At 50.2% G+C, this 26,743-nt stretch overlaps 1 protein-coding gene across 3 annotated transcripts in view; it reads left to right on the top strand.

Moving 5' to 3' along the window:
* Positions 1–26,531, top strand: part of LOC122394728 — a 48,527-nt gene extending 21,996 nt beyond the window's left edge. The window contains exons 2-11 of one of the 3 annotated variants that reach the window (XM_043332132.1): positions 15,450–15,535; positions 17,076–17,196; positions 18,860–19,013; positions 19,829–20,077; positions 20,814–21,018; positions 22,213–22,343; positions 22,716–22,852; positions 24,817–24,930; positions 25,566–25,631; positions 25,944–26,531. In XM_043332132.1, coding sequence (XP_043188067.1) covers positions 15,450–15,535; positions 17,076–17,196; positions 18,860–19,013; positions 19,829–20,077; positions 20,814–21,018; positions 22,213–22,343; positions 22,716–22,852; positions 24,817–24,930; positions 25,566–25,624 — 1,256 coding nt within the window. In that variant the 3' untranslated portion in view covers positions 25,625–25,631; positions 25,944–26,531. Of the gene's footprint in view, positions 1–15,449; positions 15,536–17,075; positions 17,197–18,859; positions 19,014–19,828; positions 20,078–20,813; positions 21,019–22,212; positions 22,344–22,715; positions 22,853–24,272; positions 24,797–24,816; positions 24,931–25,565; positions 25,643–25,943 lie in introns of those variants that run through there. The other 2 variants (XM_043332123.1, XM_043332141.1) reach the window with 2 other exon arrangements.
* The last annotated feature ends 212 nt before the right edge of the window (positions 26,532–26,743 follow it).

Raw genomic sequence — 26,743 nt, 5'->3', positions numbered from 1 at the left:
TCCCTGATAGGCCGGTAAGGGCCCTCAGAGGCCGGCAAGTAGCCCTCAGAGGTCGCCAATGGGCCCTGAGAGGCCGGCAAGGGGCCCTCAAATGCCGACAAGGAACAATAAAAAGCCGGTGTGTGGCTCTTATGGAGAGAAGTGTGGCTATTCGCCATTCGGAGCACATAAGGTATTCTTTCGAGCCCTGTGGGGCCCTTCTGAGTCGAAAATGCCAGCGTGGACCCTCAGCCGCCAATTGGCGTCGCATGCGACGCCAAGGGGCCCTGCAGGGCCCCTCGGGCCCGAGAGGCCCCCTGATCCGATGGGGGCACGTGCCCCCTGCCCCCCCCCCCTCCGGGTACAGATAGAGAATGCAATCGGCGGTGCGGGACACAACAATTGCCAAATCGTTCCTTCTCCCGTCGCGAGGTCGCCCATCCGACCCATATCCCAAGATTGTCAACCGTGGGGCTCGGGTCGGCAATGTATCGGCAAGGAAATCAGCTTTAGGTGGGTAAAAAAGTTATTAAGGGTCATAAGTTGTCGTTACGTTCAGTAATAACAACGATGAAGTGCCAAATGTACCCGACGTACGGCTTGGAGCCGGGCGCCGCGCGGTCTCCACTAGTGGTGTCAATCGGAACTTGAATCTTCGGAATTCCGATTTTGTCCAATGTCCAATTCGGAATTCGGTTGGACAATGGCCGCAGGCTTTGGACAACTTTGGACAATCGCTTGCTACACCTCAACATTTTTAAAAAGTAGTCGTGTTTAACATTGATTGGCTATTAGAAGCTCAGCTTTCGATATGATTAACAGTGTTGAGTGTAAACTATTGCGTAGGTGTCGGACATCTTTGGACAAATGGCTGGCTTGGACATTTTTGGACGGACAATCGACGTAAGCATTGGACATTGGACGGACTTTGGACATACGTTTTCTGAAATTGACACCACTAGTCGTGACGCAATGCATTCTTCTTGTGACCTGCAAGTTTTGAACCAGTTAGAGCTGCCGTTTACCCTGCAGGCGTGGCAACGCACGAAGGGGTGCAATCGGCTTGCACGTGCATAGCTCATGCACCACAGAGTTTAGCTCAACCAAATGTACACTATTTTGGAGGCCTTGCTTAGGACTATCATTGAGCTTGTAGCGGTACATGAAAAGCAAATGAAATAACAGTGTTGAGTGTAAAACTATTGCGTAGGTGTCGGACATCTTTGGACAAATGGCTGGCTTGGACATTTTTGGACGGACAATCGACGTAAGCATTGGACATTGGACGGACTTTGGACATACGTTTTCTGAAATTGACACCACTAGTCTCCACCAGTGACGTCACGCTAATGCTTAGCGACCGGTCCATTGGAAATTGCGGGATGATTCTACCTCTCTTATACGGCCTTGGCGCCTTGTGGGAATGGTGTGGGGCTGCAGGGTCTCACGCCCCGTGCCCGCACTCGGCTGGCTGCGGTGGCCGGGCTGTCACTGAAGGACTCGGCACCTCGGCGTCGGCTCAATCTGAAGGATTCGGTTGAGAAGAAATGTCTTTTTGCAAAGAGTACCTTACTCTGCACCATTTGCTATATTGAAGAGCATGGGTGTATGAGCAATTGAGCAGTGGACAGCACTATCGAACGTTCGCAGGATTACAAGCTACTGGCGGAATGGGAGCTACTGTGACCATGCACGCTTGCATATATTTTACATGCTGTAATACTGTTATTTATAGGCTATAGCACCCGAACGACACCTCGATAGTGGCTATGTATAGCCTTGCACCCGATTTGTCACCGATTTACGTCAGCCGTCGCGGCGGGGCGTCGCCGAGCTGTTGTGGCCCTGCCGCGAGTTACACCTGGGCGTTTCTCGTTCGGGTGACGGCGACACGTACCCGCGACCATCGGTCTAACCCGAAAGGCATGTGACCCCATTAACGTAGTCTGTGCGGCCGGTCTGAGGTTAGTTTATCTGGGAGTTACGTATTCAGAGGGCGGTCAATGTCAGCTCGCCACGGGGTTATCTGGGAGGATCGGACAGAGACACAGACAAAAAGTGCAACTGCCAGGGCAATCCTCACGAGTGGAAGGTAGCAGACGACATTTCGGTGGGGTTCCAGCCAAGGCTGACAACACACAGCAGTAATAAATGTTTTGATTTAGCTGGATCCTGTGCGCCTCAACCCTGACCGATCCAGCGTCCTTAGACGTTACGGTCAACATCTCCGTCACCCGGTGGGAGGCGGTGCAGTTCCAAGCATCACACAGCACTCGGAGCACGCGGGCCCTGCTCGACTCAGCTAGTGAGTTCGACTCGACCGGTCAGAGTGCCCTGTATGGAGCCGAAATGGTGCCGGGTTACTGGGAGCGAGCAGTGATTGTTAGCTGATAGGCAAGCATGGGCGGCGCTGGAGGGTTAGAACAGATAGCCTGTTTGACATGCACTCACCGACTAAAAATGGAAGGACGTGCCGGTTTTGGAGCTGTTACGGGTAGGATACTGCGAGAAAATCGATGGTTAGTAGCTAGTCTGAGCGTAATAAAAGCGTCCTTACAGGGACCTTTTACTGGTTACGTTTCGGCATTTGTCTGATGAATGGTTTGCATTTTGTGTAATCGAGAGAACCGGGGCACTAGTGCCCTTTTCATCATAGCTAGTCGTTCCTTTTAATTTACGCCCTACCATAACATCGCGTGCTTTCATTCCAAACGACCTTTCTGACGGCCTGAAGCACGCCATAAAAAGGCACCGTAGCTCAAAAATCACTGGACTTGTTTGGCGCTCTCGGAGCACGCGACGAGTACCAACACAAACAGTTTAGCGGCGTGCACGTGCTGTCCGTGTATAGCACGTGCAGCTCGTGTATGCACGTGCAGCTCGTGCAGTCGCGGCCGGGCGCCGCCGGGTCTGCTCGTCTGCCTCCCGCCGACGCTGGGTAGATGAGCTCGGTATGCGGGTCGGCCGCCTGCTCCCAGTGAGGAGCAGAGGTCACGGCCTTGTAACCTGGCCCGGCGCCGCCGACCTTGCCCGCGTCTGGTCGTCCGCCGCACAGTTAACACGCTCCGAAGACAGCTCGGTCCGCGGGAGACCGTTCGCCAGACGGCGAGGGATCAGAGTGGCACTCCCTTCGAACGGTGATTTGCGTAGCCGGCGCGTCGAATAGTGCCTCGTCACTTCCCGGTTCGGTTATAGGGAGCTAATTGGTGAAAGGATGAAGAAGACGGATGGAGTCGGTGTGATGCGTTGGGCGTGCACGGTTGAAAGACAGCCGAAATTAGAATGTGCCTCCAGCGTGGTGAGGAGATGAGCTTGTCAACAGATGAAACAAAGAGCCCGACATAAATTCGGACAAAAGCGATTGACGGCAGCATGCAATGCAATGCTTCACAAATGATGTGAATTGTAAAACATCACATCTTTAGGCCGGGTTGAATTGTTTGGCCAAGGTGAAGTAAAAGTAATTACGGATTCATCTAAGCTTCGTGTCAATTATCATGACACACACAGAGAATCTGCTAATTACTTCATATAATTGCACAATTTTGTTACAAAAGACTGCGTTTAACTGCAGGAACCATGGGTGAAGAGATGCCTCTTCGTGCGTGCGATTATGATTTCGTGTCTCGACAACCTAACCCCACTGTTTCCGCGCTCGCTTTGTCGGCTGTTTAAAGCCGGATGGGCCTGGCTGTGTGGGCTCTAACAATGCCGGGAGGGCGCCTCGGGCCCCGCCTCGGCCTTGCCTGGGGTGCGGCGCTGGGAGGCTGCCTGGTCGGCGGCCGCCCGCTCCAGCACTGGCTGTCACGACAGACACTCGTAACCGGCGGCCACCGCAAGGTCGGCTCCCACTGGCGGCAGAGCCAGCCGCCGGGTCGGGAGGGTAGAGCCGCGGGTCGAGCTGGGCTGGTACAGACGCGGGTCGGCCCCCACTGACAGCAGAGCCAGCCGCCGGGTCGGGAGGGTAGAGCCGCGGGTCGAGCTGGGCTGGTAGAGACGCGGGTCGGCAGTCTCGGCTCCCACTGGCAGCAGAGCCAGCCGCCGGGTCGGGAGGGTAGAGCCGCGGGCTGGTAGAGCCGCGGGCTGGTAGAGCCGCGGGCTGGTAGAGCCGCGGGCTGGTAGAGCCGCGGGCTGGTAGAGCCGCTGGATGGGATACTGAGATAGTATGCAAAAGCCGCGGTGTCGGGCTGGTATAGAGCGGCGGGTCGGACTGGTCGAGCTGTGAGCTCGGTTGGCGATCTGCCCTCCTTACTGCTTAGATATGTGACCTGGGCTCCGCGATGGAGCTGCAGCACAGCTGTTTGAGTGAGCTGCCACAGCTCCCTGAGTGAGCTGCCACATTTGCTGAAGTGAGCTGCAGAAGCGCAAACGGCATTTGTCCTGCAGGCAGCGCAGGTGTGGGGTCTTCCTAACCTTCATTGCCCTACATACATCAATCGAGTGCTGCATAAACGGACCACGTTTCCCGCCGAACGACTGGGATATCCCTTGCTGCTAGTGCTGTATTATGCATTTTGTTGTTGTGGCTTTCCTTTTCTAGTTGCCTTGGAGCTGAGTGTTCCCACATGCACTCACGTGTCACGGTGCTAGTTTTTTGCCGTTTTATTTGGGTTGACCTGGCTGTCGCTGAAGTTGACATCCAGTGAGCGTGTCTCGCTCTGCTGTAAAATGACGTCACACAGTAACCCTGTTTAACCACAGTGTCTTGCCAAATGACGTCACACAGTAACCCTTCTTAACACAGCGCCTCGCCATATGGCATAACAGTGACACGCTTGGCAGCATGGTTGGTGATTGGCCCGCTGTGATACAACGGGGCATAATGCATGAGGAGAAGCGCTATGTTAGGTATATTGCTATTAACGGTGGCTGGGCTATGTCCTGTTCTGTTGTTCTCCCTCAAAATGTATTATTTTTTGTAAATATTATATTGAAAAACAAAGATGATTAATCACTAAAAGTGAAAATGGAAGAAGCAGTTTCCAATTGAACATTTTTTTCTAGTTCACTGATTCTCCTAGTCGATTGTGGTATAGCAGGCAAATTGCAACCAACTGTTATTAGCTTTCCCTGTCGTATAGAAAGCCACAATGAGAGACACGAGAACGGGTAGGGCTTGCATGCTTCGTTAACCTCTCCTTCAATTATACGCTCCGGTGATGATTGCACCTTCTGCTGTAGCGAGTACCGCTTTTATTTAAATCTCAGACCCGGCACTTTCCTATTTCTCCAGCTGTCATATATCCGGGGATGTAGCCATCAGGATGCAGCCGAACGGCGAGGTCTGTGTTTGATCAGTTTCAACTTCAGCTGCGCCGTCTCATTCTGACGAGGTTCTTGCGGTAACACTTGCAGCCTGTTAATGTTGACATTTCAATTAGTCTGAGTGCTGCTAGAGCAAACAGTTCGGGAGGCCGCTCCTGCAACTGCCTTGAGAAGTAGCCGGTGTGTAATTCAATGGTTTCAGGGTCGTATGTTGGTCGCATGTCATGAGGGGATTGTATGCACCGTATGTTTTTACATGCATGCATGATTGTGGCGGTCAACTAGCTGTCAGGGCCTATCACGCCGTTAAAAAGAAGAATGATATGAAAAGAGCGTTATGCCACAATTGCACAATCTAGCTGGAGCTGTAGATACTCAGCTTCGGCCGTTGTTCATTGCGCTGCACCGCCCTAACGGCTCAACAAGCGCCTCTTGACCTCACCATTGATGCATTAGAGCATTGATCATTGCATGATTTGCACCATCATCTGTTTGAGAAGTTATTGCTCACTTCAGTTTGCAGAGGGCGACCGGTTGGGGTGGCCCAGACCTCGACACTGGTATTGAGATATGGACGGTGCCAGGCGCTGAGACTGGGACCCGATCTGAGACCGGATACGTGGATTGTATGCATCGTTTGTTTTTACATGTATGCATGACCGTGACGTTGACTAGCTGTCAGAGTGTGAGACAGAGTGATGACTGTTGGACCATCCCTCTCACAGTTGTGAGTGAGTGAGTCGGTCGGTTCCACCACTCTATCTGTAGCGAGTGTTCCGTGCTGGTCGGTCCCACCACCTGGGGACAGGTCGGACCGGAGCGAGGAGCCAAGGTGATCCGGCCGGCTGCCGACCGCGGCTCAGCTGATTAGCGCCGGCCGCGGGGGAGGACGAACTGTCACCACGGTCACCCGTCCGTCACCTGTCACGACTGTCACCCGTCAGTCTCACTGGGAGCGGGATGACGGTCAGACTGACCGCCCTGGGGCCCTCCCGCTGACCCTCTGACCTCCCACCGGATACACCTGGAGGCGAATCGTGGTCCCGCGAATGGACGCTTCCCAGAATCCATTATGGTCAGTGGTGGGTGAAACTTATGTATTATCGGATATAAAATCCCCCTCCTTTTGATGTGAAACTTTCACCAATATTGACTCCACTCTGTCGGCCATTATTTGGCTATTATCTGTCATCTGCGAATATGCACTGTGACTGACCCAGCAGTTCAAAAGAGAATAATAACAAAGTCGTTTTACTTTTACCACTTTGTAAACGCTGTGATATCATAAAGCTTTGATGCTTCCGACAGAGCCATGACATTGTAATGGATTGCCCCGCGCGACAGGCTCTTTGAAAGCCATCGTGACTGGGAAGCTATTATTTCACAACGTCCCATAGACTTGCCAGCCCACCAACGCGGAAATGATCCTGGCTGGAGGCACACGGGATCCGGATTGGATCGCGTCATGACGGCTATCGAGTCCGTTACAACACTGCAACTGCCTGTCGCAAAAAGACGTCTCTGTCCACAACTGGACACCCACAAACCAGAGCAGCGGGTCTCGCCTCGACCCAACGGTCTTGATGGTCTCGTCAGCCTCGTCAGTCCCGAGATCTTCGATACAGAGGTGGCTATAAACAGTCTCGCCCTCAACAGCTCTGCCATAACACGTTGACCGTTAAATGCGGTGACCGGTACCCGCGGTGCTACGGACAGACACTGCACAAAAACGCTGACCGACAGAGAAAACAGGCACCTGCTCCGGCGTTTACCCGACTTCTCCAACGGGTGACAGTAACAAGACGAACGAGCGGCCGCGGTGCAGAGAGCGGGCCGGCGGACGCTCGGGTGCTCGTGCTGTCCATGGGGAGTTCAGACAGGTGTTGAAGGGTGCGCCGCACTATTGTCCAGCTGGAGATGAGCCCATCCCCGCCCGTGAGCCGCACGGGTGCGGGTGGAGGCCATTTACCGCTATAATACCCATCTGTGAGCTCCGAGCAGCGCTCGGCGTCGGCCGGTGCAGCGGTACCATGAGCCCTGCTCCGCCTTGACCCCGATGAAGGGGTGTGCGGGCTCACCGCGGGTCGAGCCGCCTTTCGAAACCGGCGCCGGCCCGGCGGCGCGGGTCGCCTTCAGGGGCGCTGGGTCACGACACGGCGCCGCTGAGCCGCGGGGTGATCCGACCGGCCGGCGGTCACGGGTCGGATGTCGCCAGGAGAGGGGCGGGGCGGGGCGGGGTGCTCTGAGAGGGGCGGGCAGGGACCGGTGAGCGGAGAGGTGATTAGTAGAGGGCACCGAGTAGGAGAGAGTGGAGATATATGTGGGGACGGGTAACGAGGGGACGGCCCACGAGTGTTTCCTGGCGCTGGACAGGGCTGTAGGGGGGAGGGAGAGTACCGCTAGACTCAGTGATGTGGGCGGGGACGGGAGGATGGAGCGACTGGTGGAATGCCGCTCGGCTGGTCTAGTCAATTCAGCACTGCAAGGACATAGCCGCTTTGGAGTAATATTGATGCCACTTTCTAGGCAAGATTGTGCGTGATGCGATGTAGATGGTAGACTGTCGATATTAGCATCTCTGCATGATATTCGGAAGATCGATTGAAGATTAACTTGCCATTGCAATAAGCTCCACGGTCATTGCATCAAACTTCAGGGAGTGCTGTAAAAATTGTTCTTCTGATGGAAATTTGCTGATTTTATTCAATACAATATTTGTCATCGGTGCTGAAACGACAACGGAGTGCATTTTTGTAAATGATGCTCAGTGATGTCACACATTGCAGGCAGTGCTAAAATCCATTTGGTCGTTCCTCTTAAAGCGCAGTGCATGACTCCACCTGGGATCGGTCTTTGATAAGGTGCGTGCTTTGGAATGCTGAGCCGCACTGGATACAGACCGTCGGGCCCGGCCCACGCGCTGAGTAGACGGTGATAAATGAGTGGTTTACGAATTTGATTAATCCATGATGAAATAATTCGGCCTTGTCCTCGTGCGGGCTGCGGCTGATCTCATTCATTTTTACATGAGACATCTCACTAGTAATGCAGATGACATTGGGTGTTTGATAGATGCTGCCATCACGCTCCATAATCGATAATGGACATCGATAGACTAGCCAGTGCGAGTGAGCTGCGCTAGGAAGTTTTTTTTTAGAAGAGATACACACATAATATTTAGGACTTCTTGTTTTAGCACAAATTCCCTGAAGCTCAATTTATTCTCCAATGTGATGAATATGACTGCGTCTCTTGATCAGGATTTTACTACACATCAGGCTCCGCTTTCCCAACATGACTACTTCAGTGCATGCATTCCGCGTTCCTTTGCCAATTGCCAACCTGAATTTCTCTCTGGAGGCACAAGCGTATCACTGCATGTGTCTGCATATCCACTAATCAGCGACTCGTTCTTCACTCATCGCCAGCCCGCCTGTTATGCAGAGCTTGCAGCGTTCGCCCGCGAGGCTGCAGCGACAATCGACGCACCGATCGACGGCGACGAATCTATGGCTCTTCTGACAGATCAATCGGGCGGACTTTCTCCCTCGTTCGGCACCGCCTGTTCCACTGTGCGGTACCCTTGCAGGGCTCTTGTAGCTCACAGTGCTGATATCGTGGAGCGGTGCACAGCGGAACAAAAGCCGACGTCGTGTGACCCATGTAACGGCGGCACGGGGGAGTGTGAGAGTCAAGGCCGACAGCCGGTGTGACATATTCCGACACATTGTTACAGCTCAAGTGGCCGAGCGTGAATGTGTCACGAGAGCGCACGAACGATTGGACACGAAATTGAAAATCATTGCCAGCTCGTGTGTTGCTAGTAAATGATAAATTCGCATGTCACTGAAATGATTAATGATGAACATGCAGACATTTCTAAATAAGAGCAACAATCAAATCATCGTTCTTATTGCGTCCCATGTCATCACTGCACAGCTATGTATGCTCCTACTTGAACCCGACCACCCATGCGTCGCCTTCCTCCGATGCCCTCGCCAGTCACCCCGGATAATGGACCGAGCTGAGACGGTCACTTGCCTTTGAAGGACCACCCTGCTACCCGACTAGGTGTGTCTGTTACTGGTCTGCTGCTGACCTGAGGCTGGTCGGAGGCTGGTCCAGCAGGTTCGGTGTTAATGGGACCGGTGCGATCCGTGCCGCCCGCCCCCGCGTCTCGCCGGGACCTGTTGCCTCACGCGCTGCACTGATGCAATGCCATTCAGAGGCCGGCAGATCTCATGCCGAGCAACCGCAGCGAGAGACGCTCTTCGTGATGTCGATGATTGTGTGAAATGGTTCGGTGATGGGTGACATAGCGACTGAGCTGGGAAAGTGGCCAAGAGGATAAGGGTGAGATGGGGGTATTTAGACGATGTCTGACATTTGAAGATCGTTCTCTATTTCTGCGACAAATTATTGAATATTTGAGGGGATATCAAACCAAGCTCTGAAGTCAATGCCGTGTTCATGATTCACTCATTTTAATCGTTCTCATTCTTCAACAGTTTCAAAGTACCTATTTTAGTTTCATCTTCGTGAGATTTATCAATGCGAGCTCTGTCCTTCAGCTCGTCCACATAGCAGTGTATTTGTCAAAGCATTAACGACTACGTGTCAGGCTACCTCCATGTCAATGTCAATCGATAAAGGTGCCTAATTCACTGATTGCATCCATTATGATGGGGATCTGTCAGATCCGGATTCTATTGTTTGTGCGATATCATTTTATGGGCGATGCAAGGATATGCTCTGCCTGGGTGGTGGGAAAGATCTGGCCGGATGTTGCCTGAGAAGATATGTTTTGTGACAGCCGAGGCCGACAGAACACATATCCTCAGATAAATCTTGTGCCAGCATCCGCATCCAATGGTGGCAATAAATACAATTGAAACTGGTCTTTTAGATTCTATTTATGGTCATAATTCGTCCAATAAATACGAGGGAACCCGTTTCTGAAAAACAGCCGTCTGATGCAAAATACCCACAGAAGCCTCATAAACCGCTGGGCTCGTTTTTACAGGTTTGTCGTCATTCAACTCATTAATATTCCGGCGAAGTTCCACCTCTGTCCATTTAAGTGCCTGTTGACATTCGCGGTTGCAGCATCTGCGGTGCTCTCTGGGCGCGTGCCCTGTGCTCTCTCTCTCTCTCTCTCTCTCTCTCTCTCTCTCTCTCTCTCTCTCTCTCTCTCTCTCTCTCTCTCTCTCGGCTGGAGTCGCTCTGCCCGCCGTGACCGACAGGTGGTTTCGCCACCGGCAGGTGTTGATCGGACTCAGCCGCGCCGCACCAGCGCCGCGGCGTCGTGACGACCGATTCCCTCTAATTGCCGGCGCGGGGGTCGCAATCCCTCATGAATTCCCGCCGGCGGCGCCCCCATTAAACACGACGCCGAACCCGATTCGCGAGGAGTGCCCTCTATCAGAGCACTATCAGCGCCGTGACGAGCTGAGGCACCCACGGTCAGGTCACGCGCCGGTCACGCCGCCCGGCGCTCCTCAGCGGCGCAGATCGACCGTCGAGCCGCCGTAGCCGTGACCCTGACCCGTTTGTGGAGCCTCCCACACCGCGCCGCCAACCGCTTCACTCTCCTCGATCTCGGCCCGGCCGGTAATGACTTACTTTGGTTACTTTGCATTCCGGGCATCTCTCGCGCACTGGTAATGGATACGGCGCCCCCGCGGCGGTGTCAGGCCGGGCGCTCGTGTGTCTGAGGTCGTCCGCCGATCCATCAGCGCGTTAGGCTCGCAGTGCGCCCTATCGGCGGCCGTGCTTCGATCCTCTCCGCGGGGATTCAATCCGAGAAAATCGATCAGCCAATCAGCCTGGCTGGGGTCCACTCGTTAGTCAGATATATTCCCTCTGGTAGCAATGAAGCAATCACGGTTATTTCACTTTCCGCCTCACTAAAGAGCAGTTAGCGCTGTTTTCTTCTCCAAAACAGCAGCGATGAGAACGCGTTAACTGAGTCGCAGCCGCAGACGTCCTTGTGGTAACAGCCTCCTCTGACGTTGATTCCACAGTGTTGTGGCCCGATGGAGATGTTTGCCGTAGTCGCCTGATGACAGGTTTGCCAATAATGACCGGTGTGTGGTGTGAAGGCGGGGCTTAATGGCTGGAATTTGCGTAATGAAGCAAAAACCGGCATAATTTCACTCGCACTGCCTTGGCAAGGGAAAACGTGAGGAGGTGAATGTTTGTGCACGATTTCGACCTTCAGAAAGGTCCGTTTAAGATGAAGTATGCGCAAATGATAACGGGTCAGATTATATTTTCAATGAAGCTCTTCTACACCTTTTTACGCCCAATTTAGGCGGAAGTGCACACATTTCATTAATAGTGCAGGTGATTTCGATGGTTCGGCAGAGTGCCTTCATATATTGAATTGCGGCACGATATTCGTCATTGTGCACCCCACTCCGTCATAGTGCAGTTAAAAGTGGCCCAGGTTCAGACATATTGGACTTAGTGCAAATAATAATTCGTCAGGTTAATTCAATTTCGACATACGGCATGTGCTTACGGCAACGTTCAAATAAATCCAGCACGGTATAAATAAGCGATTATGTAAACAAATCTCACCTTCCTACGCAACTTAAGCCCTCAGCAAAGCTCTGGAGCTAATGAAGAATGTGGGATGTCACGTGAACGTGAAATGCGCTACACCTTTTTACGGCCAAATATAGAAATAGTGCACACAGTTCAGTATAATAGTGCAACCGATTTCGACAGTTCGGCATAGTGCACCTCTAGTTCGGCCAAGTGCATGATATTCGGTAATAGTGCACACGTTTCAAATGAAGAGCAATCAATTTAGAAGATGGTGCGTTCAAATTCAATGAGCCGTAGGTTCAATTTCGTCATAGTGCACGGTTTCGTCATGTGGCCTGATAGTCGGCGTCCAGCAAAGCGATTTAGGCGATGTTCAAGTGAATTCGCTGCTGGACTGGGAAAATATTTTTGAAAGCCCCTATCTGCCTGTCAAGAGTAGCGTGAATCTTTGTCAAAAACCTGCTCAAATGCAGTTTCAGCTCTCAGGAATTAACTTATCATTAGTCTCGCTCTAAGAACTCGGTGACACGGTCGAGTGGCGGTCACGTGGCATTCAGGGCTTCTGAATCGGGTGCATAACTTCGTTGCTGGTTCAAAAAGATCAGAAATGCTATGGATTCTTGTTATCGCCTTTCAGCATCATGGCGAATTTGATTGAACAAAGCCGAAAAAATATTGCTCATGCCGAATATATAAGCACCCGACGAATTATGTGCACTATGTTTTATATGATTGAAGCTAAGGCACCCAGATGAAACATTAAATACCCTCTACCTTTTGCATCCAGAGCAGTGCAGCTGGCTACTTGACTTTTTTGCGTTGCTGACTGACTACGAGTGTCATTGGAGGCTCAGGTAGCGTGAAATGTCAAATTAAAATTGGTATTACTTATTTATGCAATGCCGTGTTACTGAACAGTGCCTAAATTACATGCGGGACCCCGAAATTGAAACGATCTGACGAATAATGTGCGATATGTCTAATATGCCTGAACCTGGGTCACTTTAAACCTGCACTATGACGAAATGGCTGCAATATGGCGAATATCGTGCCGCGATTCAATATATCAATGCACTATGCCGTGCTGTCGAAATCGCCTGCACTATTTTTGAAATGTGTGCACTGCCGCCTAAATTGGGCCTTTTCATTGCATTCATTAAAATCTCGTTAATTTTTATTAGCATTAAAATTTCAATAATTTAGTAAAATTTCATTAGCAGGTTGTTTGAACGGCACCACGCTACACTTGATGAACAGCAAGAACGTTGTCAAAAATATTTTCTAGATGGGGCACCGAATTCGCTTGAAGGTTAACTAAATTGCTTTGCGGTACGCCGAATACCAATGCATATGACGAAGCAATGCACTCTGGCGAAACTGAAATCGCAACTACTGAAAATGAATGCATTCTCTTTTAAATTGCTTGCACTGTTTCGGAGCCGTGTGCACTATTACTGAATTTCATGCACTCGGCCTAAGAAGCGGTGCACTATGCCGAACTGTCGAAATGGTTGCACTATTTCTGAACTGTGTGCACTATTTCTATATTTGGCCGTAAAAAGGTGTATTTATGACCAGTGCATGCTGACAAAGTTCTGGATACTGATCCCTTAACGCATAGTTACATCAGTTGAATGGCTGCCAGCCTCGCTGCCAAATAACCTCATTTGTCAATGAGAACGGTGTTTTTCTGCATGAGCTCAAGAAGGACGCTCTGCGCCCGGGCGGCGCGCGGTGTGCGTGCGGTCCGGGCGGCCTGGCGGCGGTCGAGCTGATCCGGATCCGCCCAGGTGCCTCCCGCCGGTACCCACCGGCTCGGAATGTGGCGTCACGGTACTCGAGGTCGGCCGACCACGCCCGGGGAGGGGGGGGGGAGTCACACCCGGAAGATGGGTCCGGGTTCGGACCACACCCCGACTGAGGGGGGGGGGGGGTGATCGACCCCACTCGCTCTCCCGCTGAGATATGCTGAGGTTGTTTTGACTGGCTATGGTATGCGCTCTGCTCCGTGTTTTTATGTAGATGTTAGAGCAACGGAGCATGATATACCTGCAAGGTGCCACCGAACTTGCTGAGCGCTGCAAAATATATGCAATTGTAGAGGCTCTCACTGATAGGTATGTAAGTATTTCGTGATAATTACGTGTCCGTCCTGTCGCCGCTGACGTATTTCAACATTTAGCGTCTTTCTTCTGCACACACAAAAGATTGACAAGTACACGCACACCTATCAATGAGACAAGCTCCTCGCATGCAATACTCGGTAGCACTTTGGTTTGCTATCGTTGAAGCGCCTTTAGTTCGCGTGCGCCGCTCCGGTTTTGGCTTAGTTGCGCGAGTGGCGTATCCTGTATCTGAGCCTGAGCGGGTGGTGGCGCACCGTGCCAGTCTCCCGCCGAGCCGGAGTGCTCAGAGTCCGAGTTGGGATCCGTATAATGGGCGGCGGAGGTGCCTGCTCAACGTATGTACTCCAGCCTTCTCAGGAGGGACTTATGGAATGATGCTCCATAGTGCATCCGGCTCCGCAAAAGTGCGAGGAGTGGTGGACATGCATTTGGTAGATTTGGAGTACATCCGTTCATTTGGGATTGCTGAACAAAGTTAGTTTTACTGTTGTGTAGCCAGTTGGATTGGTGTTAGCTTTCGTGCCTGCGTCGCAGTCCCGAGATACTTAGTGTGGTGGCGTTGCAGTCGCCCGCGTCCCCACCTGCCCCATTCGAACGGAAATGCCAAGAGGCCTCAAATACGATGGAATAGGATGTCATATGATTATGAAATCCTTCCCGCATGCCGCAAACTAATCACGATCATCCCAAAAGCTGACCAAGCCCAGTAAGGGATATTTTTACGCTACCTATGTGGGCTACAAGAACATTAACACTGCGAGTCCTAAAAGTAAAACGTCTTCAAATCAACATTCAACATTTCTTTTTTATAGGATATGGGTACACTTACTCGTAAAGACACACTTAATTTCAACATGATAAGCCAATGTGGGTGTTTCTTTTTTGCTTTATTCTTTCGCTTATTTTAATTACATTCCTTTGGTAGGGAAATAGCTGATTAGATGACGCAAGCATTTGCCAATCCTCGTTTGCTCTGGTGATCCAGTTTACATGAGTAAATATTCAAACTTATCTCGCTCAAATAAGCAAGTAGAGGTGATGTTAAAGCCGTTACTCCTTACGATATGCAATATTGAGTGTTACTTATGCTGAAACATGCAAATTGATAGCCAAGTTCACTGCACCACTATGCAAAATGAGAGTCTGGGTGGAGGTGGTGCCATTTCTGCCGTAACCTTGGACGAGTTCATCACCTGATACCGAGGACTCGACCCTCTCCGCTCGCGATCCTTAACCGAGCGCACTCATTTGGGTCAGCCCGCTTAACGCGATGAGCCCCATGCATTTTAGACGCCGCCCGCGGACTCGTAGTGCCCTAAACTAATTGGTAAATGGCATGGACTGTCAGAATTCATCAGTCTGAATAAGAAATGGAATGATGCGAAGAAGGCTAAAATGAACCGTGCATATCGCATGTCATTAGTTATTTAGCTGCATTTGGTTTGCTCGTATGCAACAGCTTTTCGAACGGCTAAACTATTTTCTACTGCTTTGACATATGCTGTTTTTTTTTTCTTGTTATTTCAGGATGGACGGACTACCTCAGGATACTGCCGTGGCTAGCACTACTGTCGTTCACAGCCTGCCAAGATCCACACTTCGTGCAACCAAACGTGAGTTTTGCATAACAGTGGGGCTACGAGCTACCGACTGCTATACTATGTGTATATTTATCGACAGTCCCATTAGTCCCATTAGATTACATTAGTAAGGAAACATTGCATGGGTCTGTGACATGCATTATTATATTTACCACAAGCTAGTGCCTTCATATATTTGAATAGACCTTGGATATATGCACTTACAACGTCATGAAATAAAAAGCCTTATCTGCCACCTACATCACACTTTATTCTCGACACATCTCCGGCCCCCGGCACTCTGCCATAACATTGCGCAGTGTGCATGGTGCATACATCTATACGATCACAGCCGGGCACAGACGTGATGAACACGAGATGCTGTCGTGGGTAGAGAGATCCATCCGCCGGCCCCCGTCACCGGCGCGGCGCGGCCGCCGTCGGCCCACGGTCAACCACCAGGCGACCTTGCATAGTTGGCTCAACAACAATCCAACAGTCTCGTTGAAAATCATTCTCGGACGAGCTGCCGGCGGTCCGGCCCCGGCCCGTGGCCCCTCAGCTCAGCCAGCTGAGACGACAGATGAAGAAAGGTCAAGCGAGCTGTCTGGTGGGCAGATAGCAGTCGTGAGTTGTGACTGTTGAAATGACGCTGGGTTTTTAAGGGGCGTGACAGCTAAAAGCTATGCGATATGTGCACTGTAAAGGATATGGTTGCAGCGATGCGTGGCATGTGTAAATTACTTGTTCACTGTCCTCGCAAGAAAGCGGACACTGAGAGAACAACGCACTATTTCATGTTAGCAAACCACCTACAATGTCCCACTCGCATCGCCAAGTCACGCGTGCAGCGTGCGGTACCGAGCAACCTAACGGTTACGTATTACGTGGCAATATCCTGCGGTTATAGTTCGCTGGAAAAATCTGTCCAATACATCACGTTAGAGTGTCATCGTCATCTGCTGAGCCGTGAGATTGTGCTGGTGGGAACTGCGTGGTGCGACCCGCTATTCTGTGTCGTCCCCCCACTAAATCCACCGTGGGAGTCCGCTATTGGGTGCGGGGGACGGGCGCCTGTAGCCACCGTCTGCGGTCAGATACTTAGGGGTCAGTTTTTGACACAAGAAACGGTGAATTATTGGAGATGATTCTGTATTGGAGATGATTGGTGGAAAGATTCCGTTGCAATAGATTGTGGTAATCTGTAGTTGACCTGTCTGTCTTTTATGAAGCATCACAATTTGTGGTTGACCTGTCAACCCTTTTATAAAGCAGTGTAATTTACAGGCTATGTCTGTCCCTAATGAAGCAGCAGTCGAATTAACCAACCGGTTTTTGTTTACGACAATGCCGGCATTGAATACTCAATTTATGTTTCACAAACCACACACATCTTAAATTTATTTTGCATTGTTTGCTTCCATTTAATTATATATCTCGTTAGCATTCTCAGCGCTGTTCTGAATAAGTATACTCGTCATTTTGCTCCTTCATTAGCCTGCATCATTTGAAATACCAACACATAAGCACCGTATGAGTCGTGTTAACGAGTGCTCGTCTGTCGTTTCCACAGCTAGACCTGGGCAACCTGCCCAACACATCGTTCTCGTGCGAGGGGAAGGTGGTCGGCGGCTACTATGCCGACTTCGAGACGGGCTGTCAGATGTTCCACGTCTGCACGCTGGGCTCAAAAGGTAACCAAAGCTCCAGACGCCGCGTGCCGCACGTGCATGTGTTTGCAAGTACCCGTATCTGACATTTCTTATGTGTGTTGTACATACACCAGCATGGCGCGTCTGTTCGATGTGCCCGTATAGTAAATCGTAGTCCCGTATATAGTACTCTTGTAACGCGTACTGTTTACTTGTAACGGAAGCTGTTTCACAGTATTCCGTACCACGAGTCCGTGTCCTGTTCCGTACACATCTTCGCTGTGTCTCTGTACCTTACACTTGTTCTACTCGTCCTTGCACCTCCCCGCAGGCGGTGAGTTGTGTTGATACCAAATATGATACCCGAGAGAGGATGTCATGCATGCATCACCATGCCACCATGTGTGGTCCCGTGTGCTAGTTATTTGCGTTGTGGGACGTTTCTCATGATGGCACCAGACTGGACTCGTGAATGTATGAAGACATGCTGTTAATGTGATATCAGAATGCGGTTACATTTCACTCAATGTTGAATTTGTATGCATGTTGGTATTCACCGGTGACGTACTGGAACAAGGATGGTTTTAATTCATTTATAATTAATCCATAGATGCTCTTAGCTGTGTATCTTCACTCTTCAGACTTCATAAAATTCCTACCTCTTTAAGTGTGTTCAGCATCCTTTATTGCACTCTAATTCGTTAGTCTGCATCTTCTCATGCCGCAGTTCATTATAATCATGTTCTTCTCTAGCCTTACACTGCTCAAACAATATGGTATGCATTTCATTTTATGTCTTCTTATCAGCACCTGCCGAGACCCATGTTTACCGTCACGTTTTGCGCTTTTCGTTTCAATGCCAGGCGAATGATAACCTGAGTAGATCCTGCCCATGAACATAGCACACAGCACCGGGGAGAGAAAGGCCAAGGCTTTCCAGGGATTTCTTACGAGCTTTTAACCCTCGCTGCTCATTCGGACCCCACGACTTTTGATGGTATCGCTTTTGATAGCGCCGCTTTTGTTGCTGGCTCAAGTTCAATGTTGTGATACATATATTGCAAAATGTAGCGTCGTGACTATTTGCATCTTGCTTTCATGAATATTTCATTGTGCCGTTACTTAGTCAATTCGCTAGACACTGGCAGAAAACATCTGATACGGACATTGAAATCAGCCAAAGGAAACTATCTCGGCGTACGTATTGTAGCCGTTCGCCTTGAAGCTTCACCTTTCACATTCATTGTGCATTGCAAAGTTCTGGCTTTCATTTTGATAGACAGATGACACCTCGGAAACTAATTTCAACTACACTGACTTGACGATGTAACTGATCTTTGTGTACTCGTGCCTTTCATGCGACATGATATCCCACTCCATGTAGCACTCACTCCCCTCTTGTTTAGCGGTTTCCAGCGCTCTTCGCCATCTGGTTCCGGATCAAGTCGTACTATCGTCACCAATCCTCGGATCAGGGATCACTAACGACCCCTTGATCCATACCCTACGGCGACGTCGGCTTCGTCCCGAGCCTCACGATCCCCACCACACCCACAACATGAAATAAAACAGTCGCCGGCCCCGAACCTTCCAACATGTGTCGCGAGGAGGTGGTTCATGCAAATGAAACGATCACACGTGATTGCGTAGTGTTTTCCGTCGTACAATGATCAACTGTATTTACAACTGTGCCTCTTTCACGCAGGTGAGACCCAGGATATCAAGTTTATGTGTTTGGCGGGCACGGTTTTCGATCAGAAAACGCGCGTCTGCGAGCGGTCAGAAGAGGTGCCGTGCATCGACGTCAAGCACTACGACGTCAATAAGGAGCTGTACCACAACAGCAACAAAATATCTGTGTGAGTACCTGCAGCTGTGCCACAACAGCAACAAAATATCTGTGTGAATATCGGGCCCGGCGTGGGCTCTCCCCTAGAAACAAACCATTTGGAAATGTCCTGTCGTCAGGCGACCAGCGCGTAACGCCGTCTTACTCAAGCTCTAAAAACTGGCTCTCGGGCAAAAGCTAAACGACTTTGATCGGGGTGACCCCCGGTATACCAGTTTGTGTGCGCTGCGGGGCGGTGGCCGGGGGAAGTGGGGAGAGGGGGGCTGGTTCACCGGCCAGTGCCTCTGAGAGCGGGCAGCTGATCGGGGCAGCCAGCAGCTGCTCAGGACAGCCGGCAGCTGCTCAGGGCAGCCGGCAGCTGCCGCGGAGGGCACGGTCACTGACGGTGGGAAAATCGCGGCCCGGTCGCACGCACGCCGCGGCCTTCGGTAGCGCAGCGGCGGCTTTCATCGGCCGAAAACCTCCCTGTCGACCCGACCCGGTGGTCTGAAGCCGGCCATGGCCCGCCGTATGGTCTATTGTGGCGGACAGAAAGGGAATTTGTCACGGTGCTGTATCGGGAACTATTGACAGGCGCCTGGGTGGGAACTTCTGCACAGTTTTACACTTTGTCATGTTCAGCCGTACATCGCCTTGACCCATTTCAGTAGCTCATGCTCAGTAGACATAAACTTCCATTGAATATGCATGCATTGTTACTGTATCATGTTTTACAAAAAATACAATAATGAAAATCGTCCTAATCTCCACACCAAAACCGGCCAGAGCAAACAGCCAAGATGCTTTCGTATACTCATTGCTCACCCCACCCGTTTCTTCCCGTAGCGAGTTCGACGGTAACGTGACCGACTCGGCCGGCGGCGAGTCGGTGCTCCACCCGTACGTGCCCAGCGGCGAGGAGTACGAGGAGGCCAGCGCGCGCTACCCGCCCTCCGACTACCGGGACGACTTCAGCAGCGAGTGGTCGTCGGGCAGGAGCAGCACGCGCACACGCTCAGAGGTGCCCGTCTACCGGCGGCGCACCGGCCGGAGGCGCGGCGGGCGTCGCGTCGTGCCGCAGCAGCCCGCCTTCATGTGAGTCGACAGGGCCGGAAATGGGAGCTGATGGCACTGGAGGCCTTTTAAATTTAATTTTATTCACATTTCTATCCCAAAGTATTTGCTATTTCGTTATCACGTACTTAACGTCACTTCACTCACTTTAGAAGTGACATTAAAGAAGGTGATGCGCAGCATCAGGAGCTCATGGTCGTTTGGCAACAATACGAGCTGGTAGATCGCTCCAAAAGCAGGAAGTTATATAAATGTAAATCCTGGGGCAGGCCACAAGCATCATCTTTGGCCGCGATAATGATCTATGGGAAAGCCTCTTATCAGTTGTTTCCTCCTCCTGACATTCTCAGCATCAGAGTCGTCATTAAAAGATACACATCAAAACACCGCAGCAATAAAAGTGCATAATGCTATGTGCCATTCTGCTATTTATATCGTACTTATTAAACCAGTACCTACCACTAAAGGGACACTGAACTTCATTAGATATTAGATAACATCATGCCCATGACTAATGTAATACCCTAGTCACACAGCAAGGACCGCAAGGAAACAAAAAATGAACGTCTTTCAAAGTTTAACATTCCACACAGTACCATACACTCCTCTCCTGCACCTCTTCCCTCCCTCCCTTTACCCCCCTTCTCTCTCTCTCTCTCTCTCTCTCTCTCTCTCTCTCTCTCTCTCTCTCTCTCTCTCTCTCTCTCTCTCTCTCTCTCTCTAATTCCCAATTCTAACCCTTCGCCATCGCCAACAGACGGTTCCAAACAACAACAACGTCGACAACGACGACGACGACACCGAGCACGACGACGCGCCACCCGGCGGCGCACGAGACGGCCACGGTGCCGATCATCCCGGCTGCCAGCGACCCGGACCGACCGCGTGTCATCGTCACCAACGGCATGCCATTCGTGCCGAAATTGGACTCGCCGGACCCGGCGCCGGCGCTCACCACCGAGGTAGGTGGTAGAAAAGGGGAGCGAGATGATCACTGATCAGTGAACGGGTATCTGGCAGAGGAGGGCGGGAGGAAAAGAGGAGGGCAAGGGGTGCTGAGGAGGAAGCTCCGGGATAGGAAGGCGGTATATGGAGAAAGAGAAGGGTGAAGCGACTTTGTTTCCTTTTTGCCGACTAGTTATGTTTGTGCTATTGGGTAGTGTGGCTATGTCATGTAAGAAATTTGAAATGGGAGCTATAAATCAATGAGTTGAGAAATGAATTAATCGAATAATGGACATGGATATCAATAAATGAATCGATTGGTAAGGATAGGTACATTTTAATCACATGGTTGGAGACACCATTAGAAAATAGATTAAAATGTAGCAACATCGTTAAGAAGTAATTTAATCAGTAGCCCTAGCAAGAGTTTTATAACTGGACATTTTACAAAGCCAGAATGACTCAGAAAAGAAATGACCGGTTTGAATGCGGACATGTACATATACGTCCGGTACAATGAACTTGCGAGGGTGATGAACCCTGCTATGTAGACATGTAAATATGTCTGAACTCCGAGAGAAGAATGGAGACAATGAAGGGATGAAACCGGCAGTACCAGACAGGACGGACGTATTTCTTCTGCTTGCGGAGAGTTCAAGAGCGATTTAAAGACGACAGTTTGGGATTAATGGCCCTTCCCAGGTGCTTGTTTCTAGATCTGATCATTTCGGAGGATGTAGCGGAATCCGAAAACCAGTACAGTCAGTAAAATGGTGACTCATGGCCAACGACCAAAGACCTCTCTTGTGGTATAGTTTTTTTAGATGATCATCACATTCTTGTCATGCAACTATCACTGTATTTCAAAAGAACGCGATGTTCATTTTTTAGGGTATCGTATATCTAATTTTAATCAACCAAAGACGTCCAAACCGCAAGCTCGTTTTCACTCGACCCGTTCTGATAAACTCTTCCCCAGACCCCAACTCACCAGGAGCAACGCTCATCAGTTCACTGATACTGCCCGAGACTAGAGTATGATTCCCCTCCCCTCTCCCAACGCCCTAACCACAGGAGAAAATAGAAATACCCGTCTCTGGCGTTTACCGAGACCAACTTCTGATACTTTCCTCCCCTTTCCTCCAGGAGGAGTACTCGTCTCTGGCGCTGCCCGAGACCAACTTCTGATACTTTCCTCCCCTTTCCTCCAGGAGGAGTACTCGTCTCTGGCGCTGCCCGAGACCAACTTCTCGTGTGAGGGGAAGGTGAGCGGCGGCCACTACGCCGACCCCGAGACCAACTGCAAGATGTTCCACATCTGCGTCATCGGAGCCGATGACACGTGAGTGACGATGGCAGATCGGCCATGAAAACTGAATAGGAGGATGTTTTGTGACGTGAACTCGTTACCGTCGGCACTACGCGGGCATGGACGGGTTTTCGTTCTGTACTGCGTTGTAGTCTCCGAATAAAAGTAACGATGCCGTGTTTACTCGTTCACAGACCATATCTTTAGAAGATATCTTACACTTTGAGTCCACGTGAAATGTATTATGCATTGCAAGATGTTCTGAATTCATGTTTAATGAGCTTGGTGATTTTTGGTCTTATTTCAATTCAACTTAATCATATTATATCATGAGCATAAGATCATTTTTATCACAATAATATTGGATAATATTGTGAAACTTATGCTCCATTTGATTCGTTTCAGCATCACCGACTACAAGTTCCTCTGTGGAAACAACACGGCATTCGAGCAGAAGTCGCGAACTTGCCAAGAGATTGACAAAATAGACTGCGCCTCATCTTCTGTAAACTATTACGTCAACAATCATCTCATCATCCCGAGTAAGTACAGCCTACAGGTCAATCACGCCTCTGAATGATGCCATTTTTGCACTCACTGTCTATATTTACCTCTAGACGTTATTGGTCAATGGTCAATCGCTAAAACTGTGCAAATAGCTTTCCAAGTGCTTTGAACGGGTTGCGAAAATGCGAGGAATGAGTCCACTGCATGCACTGGTAAAAATATAAGCAGAGCAGCACTGGAAGGGAAGGTAAGGCCAAGAAAATGAAAGCGTTCTAAAGCAAACAGCTACCGTGTCAAGCGAATAAGGATTGCCATCTATCCCGATAAGTCGTTCCATATCGAATTTGTAATTTGTATATACGGAAGAATCAAAAACGAAATCTCCAGATGGGACTCACAATTGAAGTTACTTTCATCCCGCTCGCAATCCCTTATTTGCTATCAACGTCTACTTATTCTGGGCTCTGACCAGAATCACAATCAGAGAGCCTGCTTTATCCGATTCCAGACAGCTGTAAATCAACAGCGCTCAACTTGTCGGTGGACTTGCCACTTCAATTTGTTGCTCTTTGACTCTGAAAGACCCTTCACAAACAGCAGTGAAACGTATCACAAGGTCATCTTGTCTAAAGTAATTAGTATTCCCAGGGTGTGTGTATCGCAATACATAAGTCAATGCATCTATGAAATAAGTCAATGCATAGAACATAACATTTGTTGCACCGCTTGAATGTATGCATTGTTAATATGTTTTGAAGTGTTAACATTAAAGATGCATTCATTTGTACATATAAGACATTCATCATGCATATAAGTAAACGCCGTATAATCGACGCATTCCCAATACGATTACCGTTAAGTATTGTGTATATGTTTTGCATGCCGAATTCGGGCGTACTCGCTGCTCCTACGGCTAGGTTTATACTTGGACGATGTGCAATGTACATAATGTATATATTTGCAAGCATGCATCGGTACCCTCTGACCGCTTCGAAGCCTCTGCAGTTTCAGCATTAGTTGTGTATATACCTTGGGTATTTGTAATATCCTCGAGCTCGAGCTATCGCACTTTCCCCAAGGTGTCGGACAGAGATGCAATTGCACATAAATCACTCACTTCTAACAATTAACACAATGTTTCTTTAATGCTGTCAGCCCTTTAATTATTAATGACTTTCCGAATAAATCAAATCAATGTCATCGGCATGCTAGCTTTTTTCAACTTATAGGAACTGTTTCACATCAATATCACTTTAATCTTTTGGAGTCGAACACCTTTTTTGCTCAATGCACCTGTCTCACCATCTAGCAGTGCAGTAGTGACGCCTCTCTGGCCAGTATCTCGGCTCCCTCTCTCTCTGTAGTGGCGACCCCTCTGTCTCTCTCTCTCTCTCTCTGTGGCGGCTGCGGCGGCGCTGTCGGCGGACCCTGTAGCTCGTCTCCCTCCGTTCGCAGGGTGGCTGGAGGACCTCGTGCGCCGCCAGGCCAGCGAGGCGGCCCTTCAGGCCAAGGCGGCCCTCGAGACCCAGAACCGGGCCATTGCCGAGCGCGACGAGGCGACGCGTGCGCTGGAGACGTCGGACTCATGACTGTTGGCGGCCGGTGGCGGCCGCGTCGTGTGGCACCTCCCCGTGGTGGCGGCCGGGCCCGGTGGGCAGTGACAGAGGGCGGAGTGGCGGAGTCGGCCCTGTGGAGGGGAGAGGCACGGTGTGGTGGTGCGCGCGGCGCGGGCTGCACCGGCGGGGCGCCGGCCCGGTCCCCGACCCTGCACGAGCCCGCTTTTAGAGTGCATGCGGCGGCGGTTCGGGCGCGCTCGGGAGGCCCGCCGGCAGCGCCACCTGCGGGGACGGCGCTGCGACGGTGGCGCCACCGCGGGCAGCCGCGCGCGGTTAGTGCCAAACTGGTTACGTCTGCTGTGAGCGGGCGCTCTGAGATCCTTCTGTTGTTGATGTCGTGGCAATAAATCATCTCCCAGCTTATACGCCGTCTCTCCCCGCAGCCACCAAGGCGCCGGGGCTCGCCGAGTCCGCGACAGACCGGCAGGAGCCGGCCAAGACCTATGACGACTATTATGACTATTACGTTGATTACGCAGACTACAAGGACTATTACGGTGAGTCGACGGCTGACACTGGAAGGTAGAGCTGAAACGATGTCATTTCATCCACAGTACACACATAAGTCGATGATAACTTCTCACTGGTCGTGCTTTCGCATGGCCGCAAAGTCGAAACGAATGTCTTTAAATTTTGAACAACCACCCGGTTTGTGATCTTTCGACAGTTGCATCCAACCATACACTTCAAGAAAGCAGCAAATGTAGATGTCATAACTTATTCGCATGTGGTAGAATTGTTCAACCAACCATATCCCAATACAGTGATTGCTGCTAATTACGGCAGATATCACATTATCCCTGCCAACGGACAACATGCTCTAACTCATGTATAATTTGACTCGCCGATGATAATTCTTTCACCGACAGCCATACAGCTATGGCTGTGCGTCAACGACGAGCTGTACACGTTTAAGGGGAAAATGGGCCCAACGTACATAAATATGGGTGCCTTCCTCACAAAGCCTGAAGTTGAACTGCTTGTCTTGCTTCCAAAGTAAACATTATGCTTTCAAATGAGTTCGGTTCTTCAGAGAATTATTGTCGCACTACTACACACGCGTTTGGACGGATTAGCAGAGGATCTGTTCATAAATGTGGCCTGCGACAAGCTGAGGGTGTGCCCGTTTCAGACTCGCCTGACACCGGCACGTCTCCAGAGTTCACATCGAGACGCCTCGCGCCCGAGTGACGTCACGGCAAGTAAACGGTGAATATATGTACTGTAGAACCTAGAGATAAGCAATAGCGATACTGGAGCACTTAAAACGTGCTTTGACAAAAAATAAAGCATTTGTTTCTGCTTAGTGGCTTATGTACGTCTTATCATTTATCAAATTGTCTCTTCCATTGCGCTTGCATTGCAGGAATAGATCTTTGATTTATTTTTAATTTTACGTGAAGCATATTAAATAACTTACAAAGCTTGTAGGTATGATATTGACTTTGTCATTTAAACCGCTGCTGGCCTGCCCTTCCAGACAATTTACAACCGTCTCGCTCTTTTGCAGACATATAGTATTATAAAGCGACTGCAGTGGCGGCAATCGTCTTCAGACACAGCCGTAAACGGCACGGCTTTAGTCGAGTGAACCGCGTCTAGCCGTGAGCCGTGTTCTTCAGCAGTCGTGTTCGCCGTGTGTGAAGCAGTGCCAAGGACATATACCTGACGATAGCAGTCATAGTGAGGCCGAGGCTGGAGTAAGCGGGGAATGTCAAGTTCCAGCTCTATGGGTTAGAGTGTGTTACAGAATGTGGGGCTTGTATAGAGGATGCTGTAAATATGTTTGTAATTTCTGGGCCAAAGGTGTAACGTGTGTAAACTATGTGTGAATCGGATGTAAACCAAGTGTGTTTAAGGCCTGGATGATGTTACATGTTGACGAATGTTGAATGTTGGTGATTGTAGGTAGTCCTCAGGTTAGCGGTGATTTTTTATACTTGCACGTGACATAAATGGGCCTCAAAGGGCGAGTTACATTATACCTCGGCAGAGTAGGCTACTTGCCTCTTCAGATTACATGAGATATAACATGCGAATCATATGCATCGATGTAAATATATAAGACAGCGTACAACTAGACAGTACACACAATTCACTGCTTTGACTTTTTTCGAGGAATAACAAGAGTCCAAGAATCTATGCTGAACTACCAGATATAACCTATTTCGTTTCCGATGGTAAGTGCCAGAGTCCTAACCAGCGCAGGAGCACTTTGCCCTAATTTTTAGAGTGTTACGCATGCTTGGACGTAATTTACGTTTCTATTAATAACGTATTTTACCCTTATCTTACTACAGAGGAAACATA

This window comes from Amphibalanus amphitrite, unplaced genomic scaffold (genome assembly GCF_019059575.1).
Source record: "Amphibalanus amphitrite isolate SeventyFive unplaced genomic scaffold, NRLGWU_Aamphi_draft 000026F_arrow, whole genome shotgun sequence".
NCBI classification, from domain to species: domain Eukaryota; kingdom Metazoa; phylum Arthropoda; class Thecostraca; order Balanomorpha; family Balanidae; genus Amphibalanus; species Amphibalanus amphitrite.
Note: the sequence above shows the minus strand (reverse complement) of the source record. Positions and strands in the feature narration are given on the sequence as shown.